At 54.1% G+C, this 25,206-nt stretch overlaps 1 protein-coding gene across 2 annotated transcripts; it reads right to left on the bottom strand.

Annotated features, from left to right (window-relative positions):
- Nucleotides 1–6,219: 6,219 nt before the first annotated feature.
- SCX (scleraxis bHLH transcription factor) lies at nucleotides 6,220–24,845 on the bottom strand. 2 transcript variants are annotated; one of them, XR_016311269.1, is made up of 3 exons: nucleotides 23,943–24,845; nucleotides 6,381–7,238; nucleotides 6,220–6,314 (listed from the first exon to the last, which is right to left on the bottom strand). XR_016311269.1 is itself a non-coding variant. In XM_089668001.1 (2 exons), exons 1-2 carry the CDS (start codon nucleotides 24,453–24,455, stop codon nucleotides 7,200–7,202), a joined length of 552 nt encoding a protein of 183 aa, XP_089524127.1. In that variant the 5' UTR covers nucleotides 24,456–24,845; the 3' UTR covers nucleotides 6,220–7,199. The 2 variants fall into 2 exon arrangements, 1 of the variants encoding a protein (XP_089524127.1); XM_089668001.1 differs by having other exon boundaries at nucleotides 6,220–7,238.
- Nucleotides 24,846–25,206: the final 361 nt, after the last annotated feature.

Here is a 25,206-nt window from a genome sequence, read left to right as displayed (position 1 = left end):
GAATCCCCCTTGCAGCAGGGCCCCCGTCGGAATCCCCCTTCCAGCAAGGTCCCCGTCGGAATCCCCCCTTCCAGCAGGGTCCCCGTCGGAATCCCCCTTTGCAGCAGGGTCCCCGTCGGAATCCCCCTTTGCAGCAGGGTCCCCGTCGGAATCCCCCTTTGCAGCAGGGTCCCCGTCCGAATCCCCCTTTGCAGCAGGGTCCCCGTCCGAATCCCCCTTTGCAGCAGGGTCCCCGTCGGAATCCCCCTTTGCAGCAGGGTCCCCGTCCAAATCCCCCTTCCAGCAAGGTCCCCGTCGGAATCCCCCTTGCAGCAGGGCCCCCGTCCGAATCCCCCTTGCAGCAGGGCCCCCGTCGGAATCCCCCTTGCAGCAGGGTCCCCGTCGGAATCCCCCTTGCAGCAGGGTCCCCGTCGGAATCCCCCTTGCAGCAGGGCCCCCGTCGGAATCCCCCTTGCAGCAGGGTCCCCGTCCAAATCCCCCTTCCAGCAAGGTCCCCGTCCAAATCCCTTTTCCAGCAAGGTCCCCGTCGGAATCCCCCTTTGCAGCAGGGTCCCCGTCGGAATCCCCCTTGCAGCAGGGCCCCCGTCGGAATCCCCCTTGCAGCAGGGTCCCCGTCCAAATCCCCCTTCCAGCAAGGTCCCCGTCCAAATCCCTTTTCCAGCAAGGTCCCCGTCGGAATCCCCCTTTGCAGCAGGGTCCCCGTCGGACTCCCCCTTTGCAGCAGGGTCCCCGTCGGAATCCCCCTTTGCAGCAGGGTCCCCGTCCAAATCCCCTTTGCAGCAGGGTCCCCGTCGGAATCCCCCCTTTGCAGCAGGGTCCCCGTCGGAATCCCCCCTTTGCAGCAGGGTCCCCGTCGGAATCCCCCCTTTGCAGCAGGGTCCCCGTCGGAATCCCCCCTTTGCAGCAGGGTCCCCGTCGGAATCCCCCCTTTGCAGCAGGGTCCCCGTCGGAATCCCCCCTTTGCAGCAGGGTCCCCGTCGGAATCCCCCCTTCCAGCAGGGTCCCCGTCAGAATCCTGTGCACATGGATCTGTCCATGGGCCATAGTTTGGGGACCCCTCCTGTGTACAGTCCCCCCCCTCGCAGAGCCCCCACATGAGTCTCCGTTCTCTTGCTGCGTCCTGTCTGCAGCACAGCCGGTATTGATATCAGTGTGGGGGAATCTTGCCGTATTCCAGCTCCATTGCGCTGGCTGGAACCACGAGGGTTAAAGTGACATTGGGGGCCCCTTCCTGTCCTCACCCCTCTGCCCAACTGCCACTGTGTTGGGTGTGCGGGGTTAAAGGTCACTTTGCTGAGAAGGACTGACACCATCTTCCTCTTCCCTGGGGGGGTCACATGTGCATCAGGGAGAGGAATGGAGGGGATTAACTACCATGTTAATTCCTGCCTGAGGAAGCTTCCAGCAGTCTGGGGGTTAATTCTTGCCTTGGGGGGGTTGCAGTGTGGGGGGGGATGCGGTGCAGGTATGGAAGTGTGTGTGGGGGGGGGGGGTGCGTCGTGGGGACTGAAGGATATAGGGGTGGGAGGTACACTGCGGTGATGAAAGGTTGGGAGGGTGTGGTATATAGGGATGGAAGGTTGGAGGAGGGTGCGGCGCGGGGATGGAAGGTTTGGGGGGGGGAAGCAGAGCATGGATGGAAGAGGGGGGAGCGGCAGGGGGATGGAAAGGGGCGGGGGGAGCGGCGCGGGGATGGAAGTGGCGGGGGGAGCGGCGCGGGGATGGAAGTGGCGGGGGGAGCGGCGCGGGGATGGAAGTGGTGGGGGGGCGGCGCGGGGATGGAAGAGGGGGGGAGCGGCGAGGGGAGCGGCGCGGGGATGGAAGTGGCGGGGGGAGCGGCGCGGGGATGGAAGTGGCGGGGGGAGCGGCGCGGGGATGGAAGGGGGGGGGGAGGGGACGGCGGGGGGAGCGGCGCGAGGATGGAAGTGGCGGGGGGAGCAGCGCAGGGAATGGAAGTGGCGGGGGGAGCGGCACGGGGATGGAGGGTGAGGGAAGTGGCGGGGGGATGGAAGGCGGGGGGAGCGGCGCGGGGATGGAAGGCGAGGGAAGTGGCGGGGGGAGCGGCGCGGGGATGGAAGGCGAGGAAAGTGGCGGGGGGAGCGGCGCGGGGATGGAAGGCGAGGAAAGTGGCGGGGGGAGCGGCGCGGGGATGGAAGGCGAGGAAAGTGGCGGGGGGAGCGGCGCGGGGATGGAAGGCGAGGAAAGTGGCGGGGGGATGGAAGGCGAGGAAAGTGGCGGGGGGAGCGGCGCGGGGATGGAAGGCGAGGAAAGTGGCGGGGGGAGCGGCGCGGGGATGGAAGGCGAGGAAAGTGGCGGGGGGAGCGGCGCGAGGAAAGTGGCGGGGGGAGCGGCGCGGGGATGGAAGGCGAGGAAAGTGGCGGGGGGAGCGGCGCGGGGATGGAAGGCGAGGAAAGTGGCGGGGGGAGCGGCGCGGGGATGGAAGGCGAGGAAAGTGGCGGGGGGAGCGGCGCGGGGATGGAAGGCGAGGAAAGTGGCGGGGGGAGCGGCGCGGGGATGGAAGGCGAGGAAAGTGGCGGGGGGAGCGGCGCGGTGAGGGAAGTGGCGGGGGGATGGAAGGTGAGGGAAGTGGCGGGGGGAGCGGCGCGGGGATGGAAGGTGGGGGAAGCGGCGGGGGGATGGAAGGTGAGGGAATTGGCGGGGGGATGGAAGGTGAGGGAAGTGGCGGGGGGAGCGGCGCGGGGATGGAAGGTGAGGGAAGTGGCGGGGGGATGGAAGGTGAGGGAAGTGGCGGGGGGAGCGGCGCGGGGATGGAAGGTGAGGGCAGTGGCGGGGGGATGGAAGGTGAGGGAAGTGGCGGGGGGAGCGACGCGGGGATGGAAGGTGGGGGAAGTGGCAGGGGGATGGAAGTGGCAAGGGGAGCGGCGCGGGGATGGAAGGTGGGGGGAGCGGCGCGGGGATGGAAGGTGAGGGAAGTGGCGGGGGGGAGCGGCGCGGGGATGGAAGGTGGGGGAAGTGGCGGGGGGAGCGGCACGGGGATGGAAGGTGGGGGAAGTGGCAGGGGGAGCGGCGCGGGGATGGAAGTGGCGAGGGGAGCGGCGCGGGGATGGAAGGTGGGGGGAGTGGCGGGGGGATGGAAGGTGAGGGAAGTGGCGGGGGGAGCGGCGCGGGGATGGAAGGTGGGGGAAGTGGCGGGGGGAGCGGCGCGGGGATGGAAGGTGGGGGAAGTGGCGGGGGAAGTGGCGCGGGGATGGAAGGTGAGGGAAGTGGCGGGGGGAGCGGCGCGGGGATGGAAGGTGAGGGAAGTGGCGGGGGGAGCGGCACGGGGATGGAAGGTGGGGGAAGTGGCGGGGGGAGCGGCGCAGGGATGGAAGGGTGCAGTTGGCGGAGTTCGGGGTGGAATGAAGGTGAAGCTGCCAAACCCCAGCGGATCTGAGGAGGATTTTCCTACAACCCTCTTCTTCTCTTCCATCTCTTAACCCTCTCCATTCCACACAGCTCACTCCTGACACCCCAACCAACATCTGACCGTGTCACCCTGCAATGGGAGGGGCCGACTCATGAAACCTCCCCCATATAATGAGGAGAGGAACACAGAGAAGCACTATCTGCATTCACCCCCCATAGTCTGTGTACTGGAAGAAGGGGCAGGAGATGAGGAGTACACTTATGACGGGGGTAGTGTTGGGTGTACTATGAGGGGGGTAGTGTTGGGTGTACTATGAGGGGGGTAGTGTTGGGTGTACTATGACGGGGGGGGGGTAGTGTTGGGTGTACTATGAGGGGGGTAGTATTGGGTGTACTATGGGGGGGGGGTAGTGTTGGGTGTACTATGACGGGGGGGGGGTAGTGTTGGGTATACTATGACGGGGGGGGGGGTAGTGTTGGGTGTACTATGAGGGGGGGTAGTGTTGGGTGTACTATGAGGGGGGGGGTAGTGTTGGGTGTACTATGAGGGGGGGGTAGTGTTGGGTGTACTATGAGGGGGGGGTAGTGTTGGGTGTACTATGAGGGGTGGGTAGTGTTGGGTGTACTATGAGGGGGGGGTAGTGTTGGGTGTACTATGAGGGGGGGGTAGTGTTGGGTGTACTATGATGGGGGTAGTGTTGGGTGTTCTATGAGGGGGGTAGTGTTGGGTGTACTATGATGGGGGTAGTGTTTGGTGTACTATGAGGGGGGGTAGTGTTGGGTGTACTATGAGGGGGGTAGTGTTGGGTGTACTATGAGGGGGGTAGTGTTGGGTGTACTATGACGGGGGTAGTGTTGGGTGTACTATGACGGGGGTAGTGTTGGGTGTACTATGACGGGGGTAGTGTTGGGTGTACTATGAGGGGGTAGTGTTGGGTGTACTATGAGGGGGGTAGTATTGGGTGTACTATGAGGGGGGTAGTGTTGGGTGTACTATGACGGGGGTAGTGTTGGATGTACTATGATGGGGGTAGTATTGGGTGTACTGTGATGGGGGTAGTATTGGGTGTTCTATGATGGGGGTAGTGTTGGGTGTTCTATGATGGGGGTAGTATTGGGTGTACTATGACGGGGGTAGTATTGGGTGTACTATGACGGGAGTAGTGTTGGGTGTACTATGACGGGGGTAGTGTTGGATGTACTATGATGGGGGTAGTATTGGGTGTACTGTGATGGGGGTAGTATTGGGTGTTCTATGATGGGGGTAGTGTTGGGTGTTCTATGATGGGGGTAGTATTGGGTGTACTATGATGGGGGTAGTGTTGGGTGTTCTATGATGGGGGTAGTATTGGGTGTACTATGACGGGGGTAGTATTGGGTGTACTATGACGGGGGTAGTGTTGGGTGTTCTATGATGGGGGTAGTGTTGGGTGTACTATGATGGGGGTAGTGTTGGGTGTTCTATGAGGGGGGTAGTGTTGGGTGTTCTATGATGGGGGTAGTATTGGGTGTACTGTGACGGGGGTAGTATTGGGTGTTCTATGACGGGGGTAGTGTTGGGTGTTCTATGACGGGGGTAGTGTTGGGTGTACTATGAGGGGGGTAGTGTTGGGTGTACTATGACGGGAGTAGTGTTGGGTGTACTATGAGGGGGGTAGTGTTGGGTGTACTATGACGGGGGTAGTATTGGGTGTACTATGAGGGGGGTAGTATTGGGTGTACTATGAGGGGGGTAGTATTGGGTGTACTATGATGGGGGTAGTGTTGGGTGTACTATGATGGGGGTAGTGTTGGGTGTACTATGACGGGGGTAGTGTTGGGTGTACTATGACGGGAGTAGTGTTGGGTGTACTATGAGGGGGGTAGTATTGGGTGTACTATGACGGGGGGGGTAGTGTTGGGTGTACTATGACGGGAGTAGTGTTGGGTGTACTATGAGGGGGGTAGTGTTGGGTGTACTATGAGGGGGGTAGTGTTGGGTGTACTATGAGGGGGGTAGTATTGGGTGTTCTATGATGGGGGTAGTATTGGGTGTACTATGATGGGGGTAGTATTGGGTGTTCTATGATGGGGGTAGTATTGGGTGTTCTATGAGGGGGGTAGTATCGGGTGTTCTATGATGGGGGTAGTATCGGGTGTACTATGATGGGGGTAGTATTGGGTGTTCTATGATGGGGGTAGTATTGGGTGTTCTATGAGGGGGGTAGTATCGGGTGTACTATGACGGGGGTAGTGTTGGGTGTACTATGAGGGGGGTAGTGTTGGGTGTTCTATGAGGGGGGTAGTATCGGGTGTACTATGACGGGAGTAGTGTCGGGTGTACTATGAGGGGGGTAGTGTCGGGTGTTCTATGAGGGGGGTAGTGTTGGGTGTTCTATGATGGGGGTAGTGTTGGGTGTTCTATGATGGGGGTAGTGTTGGGTGTACTATGATGGGAGTAGTGTTGGGTGTACTATGAGGGGGGTAGTGTTGGGTGTTCTATGACGGGGGTAGTGTTGGGTGTACTATGAGGGGGGTAGTGTTGGGTGTACTATGATTGGGGGTAGTATTGGGTGTACTATGATGGGGGTAGTATTGGGTATACTATGATGGGGGGTAGTATTGGGTGTACTATGATGGGGGTAGTATTGGGTGTTCTATGATGGGGGTAGTATTGGGTGTTCTATGAGGGGGGTAGTATTGGGTGTTCTATGAGGGGGGTAGTATTGGGTGTACTATGACGGGGGTAGTATTGGGGGTAGTATTGGGTGTACGATGACGGGGGTAGTATTGGGTGTTCTATGACAGGGGTAGTATTGGGTGTAGTAGGTGTATGATGTAGTAGTGTCCACCATTGATGAGCTGGGGCCGCACTGATAATCACCTTGATCTCTTTATTGATAAATAATACACATAGATACATTGTGGAGGCCAGGAACCCCAAATATCACATCTGTCAGTCCGCTCACCTTCCTCGCCCCCCATACATTGTGGAGGCCAGGAACCCCGAATATCACATCTGTCAGTCCGCTCACCTTCCTCGCCCCCCATACATTGTACTCTGGATTATAAAATAAGGTGTCACTCCGCTTACACATCGCTCAGCCAGTTTCTGGAGCTTCAGGAAAGTTCGATGACAGTAAACACACCTTCAGGAGGATTGTATGCAGCCATGGCACATATATATGCCATAACGCCTTCATTCACACAGGCAGCATGTTCTGTACTTCTGATCCGGCCGTGTGCGCCCAGCGTGGGCGGGTGATGGGTGGAGTAGATGTCTTTGGATTGGACTTTGTTTTCCTCACGAGTCTCCCGGATCCTTTTTGTTGGTATTCTGAGATCCCCATTTATTTAGACATTTGAAATAGAAGGCCAGGTGTTCCCAGTCCCACCCACTGCAAGCTCCTCGCTATCTCTGACACAAGGGAGTAAGATGCAGAGGAAGTAGACCCGCCCACGAGGTACCTTACATCGGGCTGCAGAATATGATATAAATGGCAGATGTATGGAATGGACAACGCCTTTATTTCAGTCATAGTGCTTGCTGTAGACCAATGGAAGATCTCCGAGAGGCCATGCAGGCTACAATTGGTGGTCAGACATGTCCCCACCCCCTCCCTGCACATACTGATCAGTCCTCATAGAAAGAATTCGGGCCCCTGTTGGAGGCTTTGGTTGGAGCTGAAAATGAGGCCTAAAGATACATGCGTTCTGTTCAATCTTCTCCCTCTCTCGGAACTGTGGTGATCTCCTCTCCCCCGTGATTGGCCGGAGTTCTTTTTCAGGCTTCTAGTTGTTGTGCCTTCAGGCTGTGGTCTGGGGGTGTCTGTGGGGGTCCCCCGGAGCCGTCATTAGGTTCTGATCGCTGTCTTCCTCTCTCTGTCCTTTCCCTGCCAAGACAAGAAAAGATACGTAATTCTTATTCATTGAGTATTCAGTGCAGCCCTTAGGTGATATCAGGGGCTGGGCCTGAGGCCTCCTATCATGACCTTTGACCCGGACTGTTTTATCCCATTGTCCCCATACTGTCACCCTGGGGGAAATTCATTCCCTGGAGCCTACAAATTCTACTTTACTATGAGGATCTTTCAGAAAGGGCTTTGTTACAGGGAGTTCTAGGTGAGGGATGTGTGAGATTCATATTGTAGGGAAGGGCTGGATGGAAGGTTGGGATGAAGATTTCACTCTTTTTCTGCAAAATTCTCTTCCTGGGGGTGAAGGCTGCTCTGGGGGATCTCCTGGCTCAATACAAAAACTTGTGTGCCTCTGACCTGGTGTGATCCAGCATTTTAATTGGATGGAAGCCAGAGAAGCATCAGGCTTTGCAGAATCTAGAACCTTGAGGGAAGGCGAGACATTCAACCCATGATAGACCCAAGAAAGTAAAACTTTACAGATCTGCATGAATAACTGTCCCATCATCATCCCATCACCGTCCAATCTCCTGATAGGAACACCATGTGTGTCCCACCACCGTCCCATCTCCTGATAGGAGCATCATTTGTGTCCCACCGCCGTCCCATTTCCTCATAGGAACTCCATGTGTGTCTCACCACTGTCCCCCCGCCATCCCATCTTCTGATAGGAGCACCATTTGTGTCCCACCACTGTCCCATCATCATCATCCCATCACCGTCCCATCTCCTGATAGGAACACCATGTGTGTCTCACCACTGTCCCCCCGCCATCCCATCTTCTGATAGGAGCACCATTTGTATCCCATCACTGTCCCATCTCCAGATTGGAGCACCATGTGTGTCCCACCACCGTCCCATCCTGTGATAGGATCACCATTTGTGTCTCACCGCCATCCCTTTTTCTGATAGGATCACCATTTGTGTCTCACCGCCATCCCAACTTCTGATAGGATCACCATTTGTGTCCCACCACCATCCCAACTTCTGATAGGAGCACCATTTCTACCCCACCACTGTCTCATCTTATAGGAGCACCATTTCTACCCCACCACTGTCCCATCTTCTGATAGGAGCACCATTTCTACCCCACCACTATCCCATCTTCTGATAGGAGCACCATTTCTACCCCACCACTGTCTCATCTTATAGGAGCACCATTTGTACCCCACCATCGTCCCATCTTCTGATAAGAGCACTGTTTGTACCCCACCACTGTCCCATCTTTTGATAGGATCAAAATGTGTGTCCCACCATCCTCCCTACTTCTGATAGGAGCACCATCTGTATCCAACCACCGTCACATCTTCTGATAGGAGCAGCATTTCTACCCCACCACTGTCCCATCTTGATAGGAGCAGCATTTCTACCCCACCACTATCCCATCTTCTGATAGGAGCACCGTTTCTACCCCACCACTGTCACATCTTCTGATAGGAGCACCATTTCTACCCCACCACTGTCTCATCTTCTGATAGGAGCACCATTTGTTCCCCACCATCGTCCCATCTTCTGATATGAGCACCATTTGTACCCCACCACCGTCCCATCTTCTGATAGGAGCACCATTTGTACCCCACCACCGTCCCATCTTCTGATAGGAGCACCAATTGTACCCCACCACCGTCCCATCTTCTGATAGGAGCACCATTTGTACCCCACCACCGTCCCATCTTCTGATAGGAGCACCATTTGTACCCCACCACCGTCCCATCTTCTGATAGGAGCACCATTTGTACCCCACCACCGTCCCATCTTCTGATAGGAGCACCATTTGTACCCCACCACCGTCCCATCTTCTGATAGGAGCACCATTTGTACCCCACCACCGTCCCATCTTCTGATAGGAGCACCGTTTGTGCCCAACTACTGTCCCATCTTCTAATAAGAGCACCATTTTTGTGTCACCCACTGTCCCATCTTCTGATAGGAGCAGCATTTCTACCCCACCACTATCCCATCTTCTGATAGGAGCACCGTTTCTACCCCACCACTGTCCCATCTTCTGATAGGAGCACCGTTTCTACCCCACCACTGTCCCATCTTCTGATAGGAGCACCGTTTCTACCCCACCACTGTCCCATCTTCTGATAGGAGCACCGTTTCTACCCCACCACTGTCCCATCTTCTGATAGGAGCACCGTGTCCCCTCGTTCCCATTTTTGTCCGGGACTAATCCATTACGGATCCACGTCACCAGCTGGTAGTCTAAGAGCCGTCTTGACATGTGGCAGTATTCGAGGCGGCTGAGTGGCTCCGCAGTGACGGCTTTGTTGGCCCTTTAAGCAGTTGGCCCTGGATGAGAGTGTCGGTGTGGGGCTGCTGTCTGTACTGACACACTAAATCCCCACATTCCTCACCGGGATGTTTACGTGACGCCTCTGGTATTCGCTCTATTTCCACTAACTCACTCTGGAGAAGAACTTTTTTTACAATCTACTTAAAAATGGAAAATTTGGGCAAAAGTCTCCGCCTGTCCACAAAGCCGTTTTGTCTGAGTGCGGCAGGCGAGCCCCGCGTCCAGGATCCCTCCCGAGGCTCCGGCTGACGGTGGACTGCCAGCATTTATTTCCATTTTATGAGGTTTTTCTGGGCTTCTAGAATAAATATATAAAGGCAAAAAGTACAGCAAATTACACAGAGCGGAGAATAGTCAAACAGAAAATACGCAGCGCCTCCCGCCAACCCCAAATCATAACAATCCCCAAGCCAGCGCAAACACCGGGGCTGCCGCAGAGAGGGGAGGGCGGGCGCTGACCCCCAAACCAGGAGCAGGTGGCACCCAGATCTCCAGAGGACACGGCTCAGATTTCCACACCTGCTCTACGCACGGCCCGCTGGCTTACTGCCACAAACGTCCGCCATCACCCATAGCAACCGGGTTTCCTCAGTTCAGACATGGCTTGTGATTGGTGGCTCTGGATAAATGCCCATCTTGCTTCATTCTTCAGCTAAATCTAGCAGATGGAGGTGTTTGTAAATCTCTCTATATCACCACCATATTCAGTAGCACAGTAAGATATGGAGGACATCGAATCCATTCAGCCTTCCTCACCCCTCTCCGCTTGGTAAATACCCCTAAAGTCATGGACCCGACTCCTGCAGCAAACTCGCCCGAAAACAGCCAGCTATAACGGAACCCCGCTCCTTCTGAGGGTCACACACAAAATGAAACCTTCCAGTATTGCCCCTTGTTCTGCCCAGAGCTGGCTTGTGGCTCAGGCTGCAAAGGTTGTCCTGGAGGGCTACAGGGGTAGATTGGTAAGGGCTGTCCTCCAGGGCCGTGGGGGGTTAATCTGAAGGGTCTGTTGTGGAGGCTGTAGGGGGTTAACTGGAAGAGGCTGTCCTGCAGGGTTGTGGGGGGTTAATTAGGAGAGGCTGTCCTGCAGGGTTGTGGGGGGTTAATTAGGAGAGGTTGTCCTGGAGGGTCGTGGAGGGTTAATTAGAAGAGGCTGTCCTGGAGGGTCAGTGGGGGTTAATCAGAAGGGACTGTCCTGGAGGCTATGGGAGGTTAACTGGAAGAGGCTGTCCTGGAGGGTCACGGTGGGTTAATTGGAAGGGGCTTTCCTGGGGAGTGCTTAATTGAAAGATGCTGTCCTGGGGGCTACAGAGGAGTTTATTGGAAGGGGCTGTCCTGTAGGGCCACAGGGAGGTAATCAGAAGGCACTGTCCTGGAGGTCGTGTGAGGTTAAATGGAAGAGGCTGTCCTGGAGACTGTGGGGGATTCATTGGAACGGCCTGTGCTGGTGTTTAATTTGAAGAGGCTGTCCTGTAGGGCTATAGTGGGGCTTACTGGAAGGGGCTGTCCTGTAGGGCCACTGAAAGGTTTATTGGAAGGGGCTGTCCCTGAGGGCTGTTGAGGGTTATTTGGAAGGTTCTCTCTTGGAGGGCCATAGAGGGGTTAATTGGAAGAAGTTGACCTGGAGGGCCATGGGGACTTAATCAGAATGGCCTCTCCTGCAGAGTGGTTAATTGGATGGGGCTGTCTTGGATGGTAATGGGGGTAAGATTGGAAGGGGCTGTTCTGGAGGGCCATAGGGTATAAGATTGGAAGTGGCTGCCCTGAAGAGTGTTGTGGGGTAGATCAGAAAGTGATGTTCCAGAAGGGCAGGGAAAGGGGTAGGTTGAAAGGGGTTGTCCTGGGGGACCCTAGTGATAGATCGGATGGAGCTGTGTGCTCCTTCCCTAACATGGCCCCACCTGACTGTCTGTTTTATTGAGGTGGTTCAGTGTTATGCCGAGTGTCATCTAATATCTATCACCATAATGATGATCTCTGGAGAACATGGAGGTGCCTGTCATGAAGTCCCCCTGTAATGAGGCATTCTGGGTAATGCTTACCAACCTGTCACTGAAGGACTGTTTTGGCCATTATGGACCTGTTATGACTGCAAACATTGCAACATCATCCAGTAAATGTGAGGAAGAATTCCACCTCCCCGAGCTGGTCATCCTTCCCGTTATTCCCTTCCCTGCTGCCGTCATCTGGAATGTTCCAGATCTGTCTCTCCATTAGTGGAATATTGTCCCATCTCGGTGCTTCCAAATATCAGAATTTCCAGACTCGATATTGTCCCTTTACTCCGTCACACCCCTGATATCTCTATCAGCCTTCTCATCTCCAGACTCTATATTGTCCATCTGTTCCGTCACCTCCTTGATATCGTCTTCAGCTTTTCTAACTCCAGACTCCATATTGTCCTTCTGTTCCATTACCTCTCTGATATCTCCCTCAGCTTTCCCATCTCCATACTCCATATTGCCCCTCGGTTCCATCACCTCCTTGATATCGTCTTTGGTTTTTCTAACTCCATATTGTCCCTCTGTTCTGTTAACTCCCTGATATATCCCTCAGCCTTCCCATCTCCAGGCTCTGTATTGTCCCTCTGTTCCGTCACCTCCCTGATATCTCCCTTAGCTTTCCCATCTCCATACTCCATATTGCCCCTCGGTTCCGTCACCTCCTTGATATCGTCTTTGGCTTTTCTAACTCCAGACTCCATATTGTCCCTCTGTTCCGTCACCTCCCTGATATCTCCCTCAGCTTTCCCATCTCCATACTCCATATTGCCCCTTGGTTCCGTCACCTCCCTGATATCGTCTTCAGTCTTTCTAACTACATATTGTCCCTTTGTTCTGTTACCTCCTGAAAGCTCCCTCAGTTTTCCCATCTCCAGACTCCGTATTGCTCCTCGGTTCCGTCACTTGATATCTCCCTTAGCCTTCCCATCTCCAGACTCCATATTGTCCCTCTGCTCCGTCACTTCCCTGATATCTCCCTCAGCCTTCCCATTTCAAGACTCCATATTGTCCCTTGGCTCTGATATCTCCCTCGGCCTTCCCATCTACAGATTCCATATTGTCCCTTGACTCTGATATCTCCCTCAGCCTTCCAATTTCCAGACTTCATATTGTCCCTCTGCTCCACCTCCCAGAGCCGGTCATCATTCTTGTTATTCCCTTCCCTGCTGCCGTCATCTGGAATATTCCAGATCTGACCTGTCTCTCCATCAGTGGAATATTGTCCCATCTCAGTGCTTCCAAATATCAGCATTTCCAGACTCGATTTCCTTCTATGCCGTCACCTCCCTCACATCTCCCTCAGCCTTCCCATCTCCAGACTCGATATTGTCCCTCTACTCTGTCACCTCCCTGATATCTCCTTCAGCCTTCTCCTCTCCAGACTCCATATTGTCCCTCTGCTCTGTCACCTCCTTGATATCTCCCTCGGCCTTCCCATTTCCAGACTCTGTATTGTCCCTCAGTTCCATCACCTCCCTGATATCGTCTTCAGCCTTTCTAACGCCATATTGCCCCTCGGTTCCGTCACCGCCCTGATATCTCCCTCAGCCTTCCCATTTCCAGACTTCATATTGTCCCTCTGCTCCACCTCCCAGAGCTGGTCATCATTCTTGTTATTCCCTTCCCTGCTGCCGTCATCTGGAATATTCCAGATCTGATCTGTCTCTCCATTAGTGGAATATTGTCCCATCTCGGTGCTTCCAAATATCAGCATCTCCAGAATTGATATTGTCCCTCTACTCCCTCACCCCCCTGATATCTCACTCAGCCTTCTCATCTCCAGACTCCATATTGTCCCTCTGCTCCATCACCTCCCTGATATCTCCCTCAGCTTTCCCATATCCAAAATCAGTGTGATCTGACCACAACCGGTGCTGTTTATCCTTCTTGGGGTCTTCACCTCCAAGGGGACACTACAACTCCCAGCATGAACTCCAGCAGCAGTAAGTCCCACTGAGGAGGTCACATTGAAGAGCCCACACTCATTACATCCTCCTCATAAGATTCCCCCCTCATTTTATTTCTGATGGAGAACATCTTGTAGACCAATGCAGTAAATCAATGTTTTTGGAGTTAGAGATTGTAGTGTCTGTGGGTTGGTTGTTCTTCATTGGTTGTGTCTGGGGCCCAATATATATTTTTCAAGGGAAAAAAATCAAACTGACGAAAAATTTGTGTGTGAAAATAACTAATTCTGATCAGGTGGCATATATATGTACCGTGTGGCTGGTGTTGGATGGAGGGTTGGTGATTGACGTTGAGCTCTTTGGTGTCTGGTGAGGATTATTCTGTCTAATATTGGAGGCTGAGGTGAGGATTGAAGGATGTACAGTGGCTTGCAGAAGTCCCCCTCCCCCCGAAATGTTCCCCATGTTGTCATGTTACAATCTTTTCCCCCTCCCCCCGAAATGTTCCCCATGTTGTCATGTTACAATGTATTCCCCCCCTAAAATGTCCTTCATGTTGTCATGTTACAATGTATTCCCCCGCCCCCTGAAATGTCCCCCATGTTGTCATGTTACAATGTATTCCCCCCCCCCCCCCCCCCTGAAATGTCCTCCATGTTGGCATGTTACAATGTATCCCCCCCCATGTTGTCATGTTACAATGTATCCCCCCCCATGTTGTCATGTTACAATGTATCCCCCCCCCCCCATGTTGTCATGTTACAATGTATTGTATCGGGATTGGAAGTGATGGACCAACACAAGGGGCACATAATTGTGAAGTGGAAGGTAAATGAGAAATGGTTTCCAACATTTGTGACCAATAAATCTGTGAGAAGTGTGGCGGCATTTGTATTCAGCCCCCTTTACTCTGATACCCCTAACTAAAATCTAGTGGAACCAATTGCCTTCAGAAGTCACCTGATTAGTACATAGAGTCCCCCTGTGTGTCATGTGATCTCAGTATAAATCCAGCTGTTCTGTGAAGCCCTCAGAGGTTTGTTAGAGGACATTAGTGAACAAACAGCATCATAAAGGCCAAGGAACACACCAGACAGGTCAGGGATAAAGTTGTGGAGAAGTGTAAAGCAGGGTCAGGTTATTAATAAATCTCCCAAGCTTTGCCCATCTCCCGGAGCACTGTTCAATCCATCATCCGAAAATGGGAAGAGTACGGCACAACTGCCAACCTACCAAGACATGGCCGTCCACCTAAACTGACTGGCCGGGCAAGGAGAGCATTCATCAGAGAAGCAGCCAAGAGGATCATGGGAACTCTGGAGGAGCTGCAGAGATCACAGCTCAGGGGGGAGGATCTGTCCTCAGGAGGACTATTAGTCTTCACTCCACAAATCTGCCTTTATGGAAGAGTGACAAGAAGAAGCCATTGTTGGAGGAAAGCCATAAGAAGTCCCGTTTGCAGGTTGTGAGAAGCCATGTGGGGGACACAGCAAACATGTGGAAGAAGGGGCTCTGGTCAGAGGAGACCAACATGGGACTTTATGACCTAAAAGCAAAATGCTATGTGTGGCAGAAAACTTAACACTGCCCATCCCCCTGCACACAGCATCCCCACTGTGAAACATGGTGGTGGCAGTATCATGTGGTGGGCATGCTTTTCTTCAGCAGGGACAGAGAAGCTGGTCAGAGTTGATGGGAAGATGGATGGAGCCAAATACAGGGCAATCTTAGAAGAAAACCTGTTAGAGTCTGCAGAAGACTTGAAACCGGGGCGGAGGTTCCCCTTCCAGCAGGACAACGACCCGAAACATCCAGCCAGACCTACAATGGAATGGTTCCGATCAAAGCATCTTCATGTGTTAGAATGGCCCAGTCACAGTCCAGACCCAAATCCAATGGAGGATCTGTGGCCAGACCTGAAAATTGCTGTTCCCAGACGCCCTCCATCCAATCTGACAGCTTGAGGGATTCTGCAAAGCAGAACGGGCAGAAATGTCCCTCTCTAGATGTGCAAAGAGACATCCCCAAAAAGACTTGCAGCTGGAATGGCAGCCAAAGGGGGTCCTACAAAGTACTGACTCCGGGGGGCCGAATACAAATCCCACCACACTTCTCACAGATTTATTGGTCACAAATGTTGGAAACCATTTCTCATTTTCCTTCCACTTCACATTTATGTGCCACTTTGTGTCGGTCTATCACATTTCAGGGAGGGACTTTTTCCAGGCACTGTATGAGATCCAATGTAGAGAATTGTCTGCACAGTGAAGCAGACGAATTATTGAGAAACACAGGGACAGATCAGAACATTTACTGGAAAAAAAAAAACAGTGGAGTACGTGGCTGTCATCCATCATATGGAGGTATATAAATAGTGAACTGATTTTGGGAGGTCTGATGCTTGGTTGAGGACAGATTCTGTAGGAGATCAGGGACCTGGTTGGGACAGATTAGGGTCTGTAGCAGGTCAGAGACCCTAGTTGGGACAGATTAAGGTCTGTAGGAAGTCAGGGCCCTGGTTGGGAACAGGTCCAGGTCTGTTGGAGGTCAGGGCCCTAGTTGGGACAGATTACGGTCTGTAGGAGGTCAGACCCTGGTTGGGACAGATTAGGGTCTGTAGGAGGTCAGGGCCCTAGTTGGGACAGATTATGGTCTGTAGGAGTTCAGGGCCCTGGCTGGGACAGATTAGGGTATGTAGGAGGTCAGAGGTCCTGGTTGGGACAGATTAGGGTATGTAGGACGTCAGAGGTCCTGGTTGGGACAGATTAGGGTATGTAGGAGGTCAGGGCCCTGGCTGGGACAGAGTATGGTCTGTAGGAGGTCAGGGCCCTGGTTGGGACAGATTAGGGTATGTAGGAGGTCAGGGCCCTGGTTGGGACAGATTACGGTCTGTAGGAGGTCAGGGCCCTGGTTGGGACAGATTACGGTCTGTAGGAGGTCAGACCCTGGTTGGGACAGATTAGGGTCTGTAGGAGGTCAGGGCCCTGGTTGGGACAGATTACGGTCTGTAGGAGGTCAGACCCCTGGTTGGGACAGATTAGGGTCTGTAGGAGGTCAGACCCTGGTTGGGACAGATTAGGGTATGTAGGAGGTCAGACCCTGGTTGGGACAGATTAGGGTATGTAGGAGGTCAGACCCTGGTTGGGACAGATTAGGGTCTGTAGGAGGTCAGGGCCCTGGTTGGGACAGATTAGGGTCTGTAGGAGGTCAGGGCCCTGGTTGGGACAGATTAGGGTCTGTAGGAGGTCAGACCCTGGTTGGGATAGATTACGGTCTGTAGGAGGTCAGGGCCCTGGTTGGGACAGATTAGGGTCTGTAGGAGGTCAGGGCCCTGGTTGGGACAGATTAGGGTCTGTAGGAGGTCAGACCCTGGTTGGGACAGATGGTGCCGGATTCTACACTCGGCTGATTGACCGTTACTACTCTGACAACACTGAAAAGTGAAATGTTTGGAGATCTGTCCTCGTAGTGTGGTCACAGAGGTGGGGGAGGGTCCGGCTCACAATACATAGAACGTCTCCGAGAACTATTCTAGGTGTTCCCAGATTTTGGTTGGTGTGTGTAGGAAGATGTCCTGTAGCCTCCTTGGAGGATCCCCCAGGGGTGTACACCCCCTCCCCCATCAGCCCCTCCCCCATCAGTACATGACCCGGCAGGTGACACCCCCCCTCCCCCATCAGTACATGACTCGGCAGGTGACACCCCCCTTCCCCATCCCCCATCAGTACATGACTCCGGTGTGAAGGTCATTGGGGTGGTAAACGGTTTGAATTGAGAACCAGATGGCAGTTCTCTGCGGTGGGATCACAAATCAAAAGCAATCACATGATTGGCTGCTACTTAATGACATCGCTGGTTTCCACTGCTTTGTATGATCTATGTCACGTGATCAACATTCATGTCAACTTCACCTCAGCACAGGGGATGGTAAAGGGGGGCCGAATGCAGATCTGGGCTTGGGATGGTAAAGGGGGGTGCAGATCTGGGGTGGGGATGGTAAAGGGGAGCCGAGTGTAGATCTGGGGTGGGGATGGTAAAGGGGGGCCGAATGCAGATCTGGGCTTGGGATGGTAAAGGGGGGTGCAGATCTGGGGTGGGGATGGTAAAGGGGAGCCGAGTGTAGATCTGGGGTGGGGATGGTAAAGGGGAGCCGAGTGTAGATCTGGGGTGGGGATGGTAAAGGGGAGCCGAGTGTAGATCTGGGGTGGGGATGGTAAAGGGGAGCCGAGTGTAGATCTGGGGTGGGGATGGTAAAGGGGGGCCGAGTGCAGATCTGGGGTGGGGATGGTAAAGGGGGGCCGAGTGTAGATCTGGGATGGGGATGGTAAAGGGGGGCCGAGTGTAGATCTGGGGTGGGGATGGTAAAGGGGGGCCGAGTGTAGATCTGGGGTGGGGATGGTAAAGGGGGGCCGAGTGCAGATCTGGGGTGGGGATGGTAAAAGGGTGCCGAGTGCAGATCTGGGGTGGGGATGGTAAAGGGGTGCCGAGTGTAGATCTGGGGTTGGGATGGTAAAGGGGTGCCGAGTGCAGATCTGGGGTGGGGATGGTAAAGGGGTGCCGAGTGCAGATCTGGGGTGGGGATGGTAAAGGGGTGCCGAGTGCAGATCTGGGGTTGGGATGGTAAAGGGGGACCGAGTGCAGATCTGGGGTGGGGATGGTAAAGGGGTGCCAATTGCAGATCTGGGGTGGGGGATGTGTCACCCTTTAGTCTGTTTTATGGGAATTTCTGCAGAGAGATCTCCGGAGATTGTGGCTCTTCTGAACCTATACAGGTCTAGATGTAGGATGGTGTAGACACCTCTGGGCGGGGGTGAGTAATGAGGATACCTCTTCTAGTGTCCTGTACAGGTCTGTGGTCACCTCTTCTAGTGTCCTGTACAGGTCTGTGGTCACCTCTTCTTCTAGTGTCCTGTACAGGTCTGTGGTCACCTCTTCTTCTAGTGTCCTGTACAGGTGTGTGGTCACCTCTTCTAGTGTCCTGTACAGGTCTGTGGTCACCTCTTCTTCTAGTGTCCTGTACAGGTCTGTGGTCACCTCTTCTTCTAGTGTCCTGTACAGGTGTGTGGTCACCTCTTCTAGTGTCCTGTACAGGTCTGTGGTCACCTCTTCTAGTGTCCTGTACAGGTCTGTGGTCACCTCTTCTAGTGTCCTGTACAGGTCTGTGGTCACCTCTTCTTCTAGTGTCCTGTACAGGTCTGTGGTCACCTCTTCTAGTGTCCTGTACAGGTCTGTGGTCACCTCTTCTTCTAGTGTCCTGTACAGGTCTGTGGTCACCTCTTCTAGTGTCCTGTACAGGTCTGTGGTCACCTCTTCTAGTGTCCTGTACAGGTCTGTGGTCACCTCTTCTTCTAGTGTCCTGTACAGGTCTGTGGTCACCTCTTCTAGTGTCCTGTACAGGTCTGTGGTCACCTCTTCTAGTGTCCTGTACAGGTCTGTGGTCACCTCTTCTAGTGTCCTGTACAGGTCTGTGGTTCTCTTCTAGTGTCCTGTACAGGTCTGTGGTTCTCTTCTAGTGTCCTGTACAGGTCTGTGGTCACCTCTTCTTCTAGTGTCCTGTACAGGTCTGTGGTCACCTCTTCTTCTAGTGTCCTGTACAGGTCTGTGGTCACCTCTTCTAGTGTCCTGTACAGGTCTGTGGTCACCTCTTCTAGTGTCCTGTACAGGTCTGTGGTCCTCTCTACAGTGAGAAGAATGACACCACTTCATAGACCTCACCTAATGTGCTTGGGTCTGAGATCAGATCTCCAGGAAGGGGAGATGTCCACCTCCCTGACCTCACTTATAGAAGAGAGACCTGACAATAGATGGAGGTCAGAAGATACGTAGAATACTCCTGACATTCTCATGCGCAGTTGTTTTCATCTGAGCATGCATGTTTATGGCACATTAAAGCACCCCAAACCCTGAGCCGCCTTATTGGAAAAGAGAGAGTCCAAAATGTATCAGTTTTGGTGTGTCACCCTCCCATCCCTTGGCCATAGATGGATAGAAATTCAGCCGGTTCAGTGGGAACCCGTGAGTTTAGATCATGTGTGGCCACTTCTACCGATCGACTTCTGTTGAACTTCTCTTTCAGGTAAAAGTCACTCGATCAGCGGCTGGGATGATGATCTGTGTATTCCGATGGTGGGGGAGTCTCGCCGCTGTCAGAATACAGGTGTGGAGAGGATTCCCCCATCCACCTCAAATGTGTGGCAGAGGAATCGGTTTTCATTTTTTTTCTTTGAGCTGGTCATGCAGTAAGAGTCACAATGAGCATCTCAGGGTGTGATAACCACTTCCTATCCCTCACCAGGAGTGATAGCGCTTCCTATCCCTCACCAGGAGTGATAGCGCTTCCTATCCCTCACCAGGAGTGATAGCGCTTCCTATCCCTCACCAGGAGTGATAGCGCTTCCTATCCCTCACCAGGAGTGATAGCGCTTCCTATCCCTCACCAGGAGTGATAGCGCTTCCTATCCCTCACCAGGAGTGATAGCGCTTCCTATCCCTCACCAGGAGTGATAGCGCTTCCTATCCCTCACCAGGAGTGATAGCGCTTCCTATCCCTCACCAGGAGTGATAGCGCTTCCTATCCCTCACCAGGAGTGATAGCGCTTCCTATCCCTCCCCTGGAGTGATAGCGCTTCCTATCCCTCACCTGGAGTGATACCGCTTCCTATCCCTCACCTGGAGTGATAGCGCTTCCTATCCCTCACCTGGAGTGATACCGCTTCCTATCCCTCACCTGGAGTGATACCGCTTCCTATCCCTCACCTGGAGTGATACCGCTTCCTATCCCTCACCTGGAGTGATACCGCTTCCTATCCCTCACCTGGAGTGATACCGCTTCCTATCCCTCACCTGGAGTGATACCGCTTCCTATCCCTCACCTGGAGTGATACCGCTTCCTATCCCTCACCTGGAGTGATACCGCTTCCTATCCCTCACCTGGAGTGATACCGCTTCCTATCCCTCACCTGGAGTGATACCGCTTCCTATCCCTCACCTGGAGTGATACCGCTTCCTATCCCTCACCTGGAGTGATACCGCTTCCTATCCCTCACCTGGAGTGATACCGCTTCCTATCCCTCACCTGGAGTGATACCGCTTCCTATCCCTCACCTGGAGTGATACCGCTTCCTATCCCTCACCAGGAGTGATACCGCTTCCTATCCCTCACCAGGAGTGATACCGCTTCCTATCCCTCACCAGGAGTGATACCGCTTCCTATCCCTCACCAGGAGTGATACCGCTTCCTATCTCTCCTGGAGCGATAGCGCTTCCTATCCCTCACCTGGAGTGATGCCGCTTCCTATCCCTCCCCTGGAGTGATACCGCTTCCTATCCCTCACCAGGAGTGATACCGCTTCCTATCCCTCACCAGGAGTGATACCGCTTCCTATCCCTCACCAGGAGTGATAGCGCTTCCTATCCCTCACCTGGTGTGATACCGCTTCCTATCCCTCACCTGGAGTGATACCGCTTCCTATCCCTCACGTGGAGTGATACCGCTTCCTATCACTCCCCTGGAGCGATAGCGCTTCCTATCCCTCACCTGGAGCGACAGCGCTTCCTATCCCTCACCTGGAGCGATAGCGCTTCCTATCCCTCACCTGGAGCGATAGCGCTTCCTATCCCTCACCTGGAGCGATAGCGCTTCCTATCCCTCACCTGGAGCGATACCGCTTCCTATCCCTCCTGGAGTGATACCGCTTACTATCCCTCACCTGTCAGTAGTCAGGTGCCCAGCTCTGAGGTCAGATCCTTGGGGAAGAGATATCTCCAATCCCTAACCTGGAGTCATGTGTCCACCATTCAGGTCAGATCTCCGGGAGGAGATACCACTAACTATCCCTCACCGGACATCATTCAGGTCAGATCTCTGGGGAGAACATACTACTTCCTATCCCTCACCTGCAGTCATGTGTCCACCATTCAGGTCAGATCTCTGGGAGGAGATGGCACTAACTATCCTTCATCTGAGTCTGGTGTCCATCATTCAGGTCAGATCTCCGGGAGGACATACTACTTCCTATCCCTCACCTGACATCATTCAGGTCAGATCTCTGGGGAGGACATACTACTTCCTATCCCTCACCTGGAGTCATGTGTCCATCATTCAGGTCAAATCTCTGTGGAGGAGATACCATTTCCTATCTCTCACCTGTAGTCAGGTGCCCAGCTCTGAGGTCAGATCCTTGGGGAAGAGATATCTCCAATCCCTAACCTGGAGTCATGTGTCCACCATTCAGGTCAGATCTCCGGGAGGAGATACCACTAACTATCCCTCACCGGACATCATTCAGGTCAGATCTCTGGGGAGAACATACTACTTCCTATCCCTCACCTGGAGTCATGTGTCCATCATTCAGGTCAGATCTCTGGGGAGAACATACTACTTCCTATCCCTCACCTGGAGTCATGTGTCCATCATTCAGGTCAGATCTCTGTAGAGGAGATACCACTTCCTATCCCTCACCTGACATCATTCAGGTCAGATCTCCGGGGAGGAGATACCATTTCCTATCTCTCACCTGTAGTCAGGTGCCCAGCTCTGAGGTCAGATCCTTGAGGAGGAGATACCTCCATTCCTAACCTGCAGTCATGTGTCCACCATTCAGGTCAGATCTCTGTAGAGGAGATACCACTTCCTATCCCTCACCTGACATCATTCAGGTCAGATCTCCGAGAGGAGATACCACTTCGTATCCCTTCCTATCCCTCACCTGACATCATTCAGGTCAGATCTCCGGGGAGGACATCCTACTTTCTAGCCCTCACCTGGAGTCATGTGTCCATCATTCAGGTCAGATCTCTGGGGAGGAGATACCACTTCCTATCCCTCACCTGGAGTGATAGCGCTTCCTATCCCTCACCTGGAGTGATAGCGCTTCCTATCCCTCACCTGGAGTGATAGCGCTTCCTATCCCTCACCTGGAGTGATAGCGCTTCCTATCCCTCACCTGGAGTGATAGCGCTTCCTATCCCTCACCTGGAGTGATAGCGCTTCCTATCCCTCACCTGGAGTGATAGCGCTTCCTATCCCTCACCTGGAGTGATAGCGCTTCCTATCCCTCACCTGGAGTGATACCGCTTCCTAACCCTCCCCTGGAGTGATACCGCTTCCTAACCCTCCCCTGGAGTGATACCGCTCCCTATCCCTCCCCTGGAGTGATACCGCTCCCTATCCCTCACCTGGAGTGATACCGCTTCCTATCCCTCCCCTGGAGTGATAGCGCTTCCTATCCCTCACCTGGAGTGATAGCGCTTCCTATCCGTCACCTGGAGTGATACCGCTTCCTAACCCTCCCCTGGAGTGATACCGCTTCCTAACCCTCCCCTGGAGTGATACTGCTCCCTATCCCTCCCCTGGAGTGATACCGCTCCCTATCCCTCACCTGGAGTGATACCGCTCCCTATCCCTCACCTGGAGTGATACCGCTTCCTATCCCTCCCCTGGAGTGATACCGCTTCCTATCCCTCCCCTGGAGTGATTTCGCTTCCTATCCCTCCCCTGGAGTGATTTCGCTTCCTATCCCTCCCCTGGAGTGATAGCGCTTCCTATCCCTCCCCTGGAGTGATAGCGCTTCCTATCCCTCCCCTGGAGTGATAGCGCTTCCTATCCCTCCCCTGGAGTGATAGCGCTTCCTATCCCTCCCCTGGAGTGATAGCGCTTCCTATCCCTCCCCTGGAGTGATAGCGCTTCCTATCCCTCCCCTGGAGTGATAGCGCTTCCTATCCCTCCCCTGGAGTGATAGCGCTTCCTATCCCTCCCCTGGAGCGATAGCGCTTCCTATCCCTCCCCTGGAGCGATAGCGCTTCCTATCCCTCACCTGGAGTGATAGCGCTTCCTATCCTTCACCTGGAGCGATAGCGCTTCCTATCCCTCCCCTGGAGTGATTGCGCTTCCTATCCCTCACCTGGAGTGATTGCGCTTCCTATCCCTCACCTGGAGTGATACCGCTTCCTATCCCTCACCTGGAGTGATAGCGCTTCCTATCCTTCACCTGGAGTGATAGCGCTTCCTATCCCTCCCCTGGAGTGATAGCGCTTCCTATCCCTCCCCTGGAGTGTTAGCGCTTCCTAACCCTCCCCTGGGGTGATAGCGCTTCCTATCCCTCCCCTGGGGTGATACCGCTTCCTATCCCTCCCCTGGGGTGATAGCGCTTCCTATCCCTCACCTGGAGTGATACCAGGTGTCCAAGTCTGGGTCTTGGATTTCGGGGCAGAGCTTTTAAGGTCAGAACCCTTTGAGATGCGATGTGAGGAGGACGGGGGTTGTTCCCCTTGCGATGATATACTGTTATGGTAGCGCTTTGTGTTTTTTACGGTCTATCCTGCAGAGCACACTGGTCTGTGGCCTGGAAATAATTTTCCGACATCTGTTTTTTATGAAGTGTTTGCTCAGACTGTAACTTGTTCTGATACCTGTCGGCTAATTATTAGCGCTGTAATTTGAGCGCAGTATTTTACGATGGATGTTACTCACCAGCTTCCTTTGGTTGCTGAGGCAGAAGGTGCAGATCTGCTTGGGCTGGCCTGGCTCGGTGTCTCGGTGTTTGGTGCTGGTAGTGGTTGGGTGATGCTGGTAGTAGGGAGCGCTGGTGTGGCAAGGCTGGCCGTCTCCACAAGTTTCTCCCAGTAGTAATACATTTCCTAGGTGGGAGATGTAGCTCGATGCCAGGCGTAGAGTCTCTATTTTGCTCAGCTTGCGGTCTGCGGGCTCCGTGGGAATAAGCGTGCGCAGGGCTGTGAAGGCGTTGTTGACGCTGTTCGTCCTGTCCCTTTCGCGGGCGTTGGCCGTGTGGCGTTGTCGCGGTTCCCGATGCAGTCGTGAACACTTCTTGTCTCCTGTCTTGATGCCCCTGTCCATCGAGTGATGAAAAGCTTTATCGCCGCACTCTGAACTGTCGCTGCCGCTGTCATCGTCGTCGGAAAGCATACTGATGTCGGGGTATAGGAAGCGGGCAGGTGGGGCATGGCGCAGCATCGCAAAGGACATGGTGATGATGCAATGACCACCAAATATTCTTCAAGTTGCTGACCCTTTGCTGTCGCGTCGTCTCGCGTTGTCCACGTCTGTCTTCAGTGACCTTCTCATGTGACCACTATGGTGACCACTGTGGTGACCCTGGGTTGTCCCAGCCTTGTGTCAGCATCCTTGCCTAAGCGCCGTCTCTGCCTGTCCGTGTCCTCGTCTCTCACACGTGTGGAGTGCGTCTGGCGGGGCTGCAACTGTGATTGACTTTTTATAGTGACCCTTGAGAGTGAGTCTGGTCCTCCCTCAGCCGGCAGCAGACACGGGTAGGGGGGGCTCCATCGGAAGCTGGATGAAGGGGGAGGGAGTCCCCAGACGGCTGTGGGATTTAACAGCCTAGACTGGCCTGTGCTGCCTAACGAGACGCAGCCTTAACTCTTCCCCAACATCTGCATCCAGGAGGAGACTTAACGCTTGTGTATCGGGAAAGGAAATCCAGGCCACGAAGTTTCTGTTCAGCAGTCTATTCCTATATGGGGTGACTTACCAGAAACCTGCCACGGGGCCAGAGAACAGAACCTCCTCCTGCTGGGTGACCAACACATGATGCCAGGCTCTGGTCAGCCTACGGGCCATACGGGCCATAGCCCACTATTCTGACCCAGCCATTCTTCCGGGAACCGTGGGCATCATGGTAGACTGAGCCGTGCTGTCAGTGTCCTATATAGACAACTACAGGGCATTCGGAAAGTATTCAGACCCCCTTCACTTATTT

The sequence above is a fragment of the Staurois parvus genome, unplaced genomic scaffold (genome assembly GCF_062004578.1).
Source record: "Staurois parvus isolate SC_StPar_1 unplaced genomic scaffold, SC_StPar_1.0 ptg003736l, whole genome shotgun sequence".
Classification (NCBI taxonomy): Eukaryota; Metazoa; Chordata; class Amphibia; order Anura; family Ranidae; genus Staurois; species Staurois parvus.
Note: the sequence above shows the minus strand (reverse complement) of the source record. Positions and strands in the feature narration are given on the sequence as shown.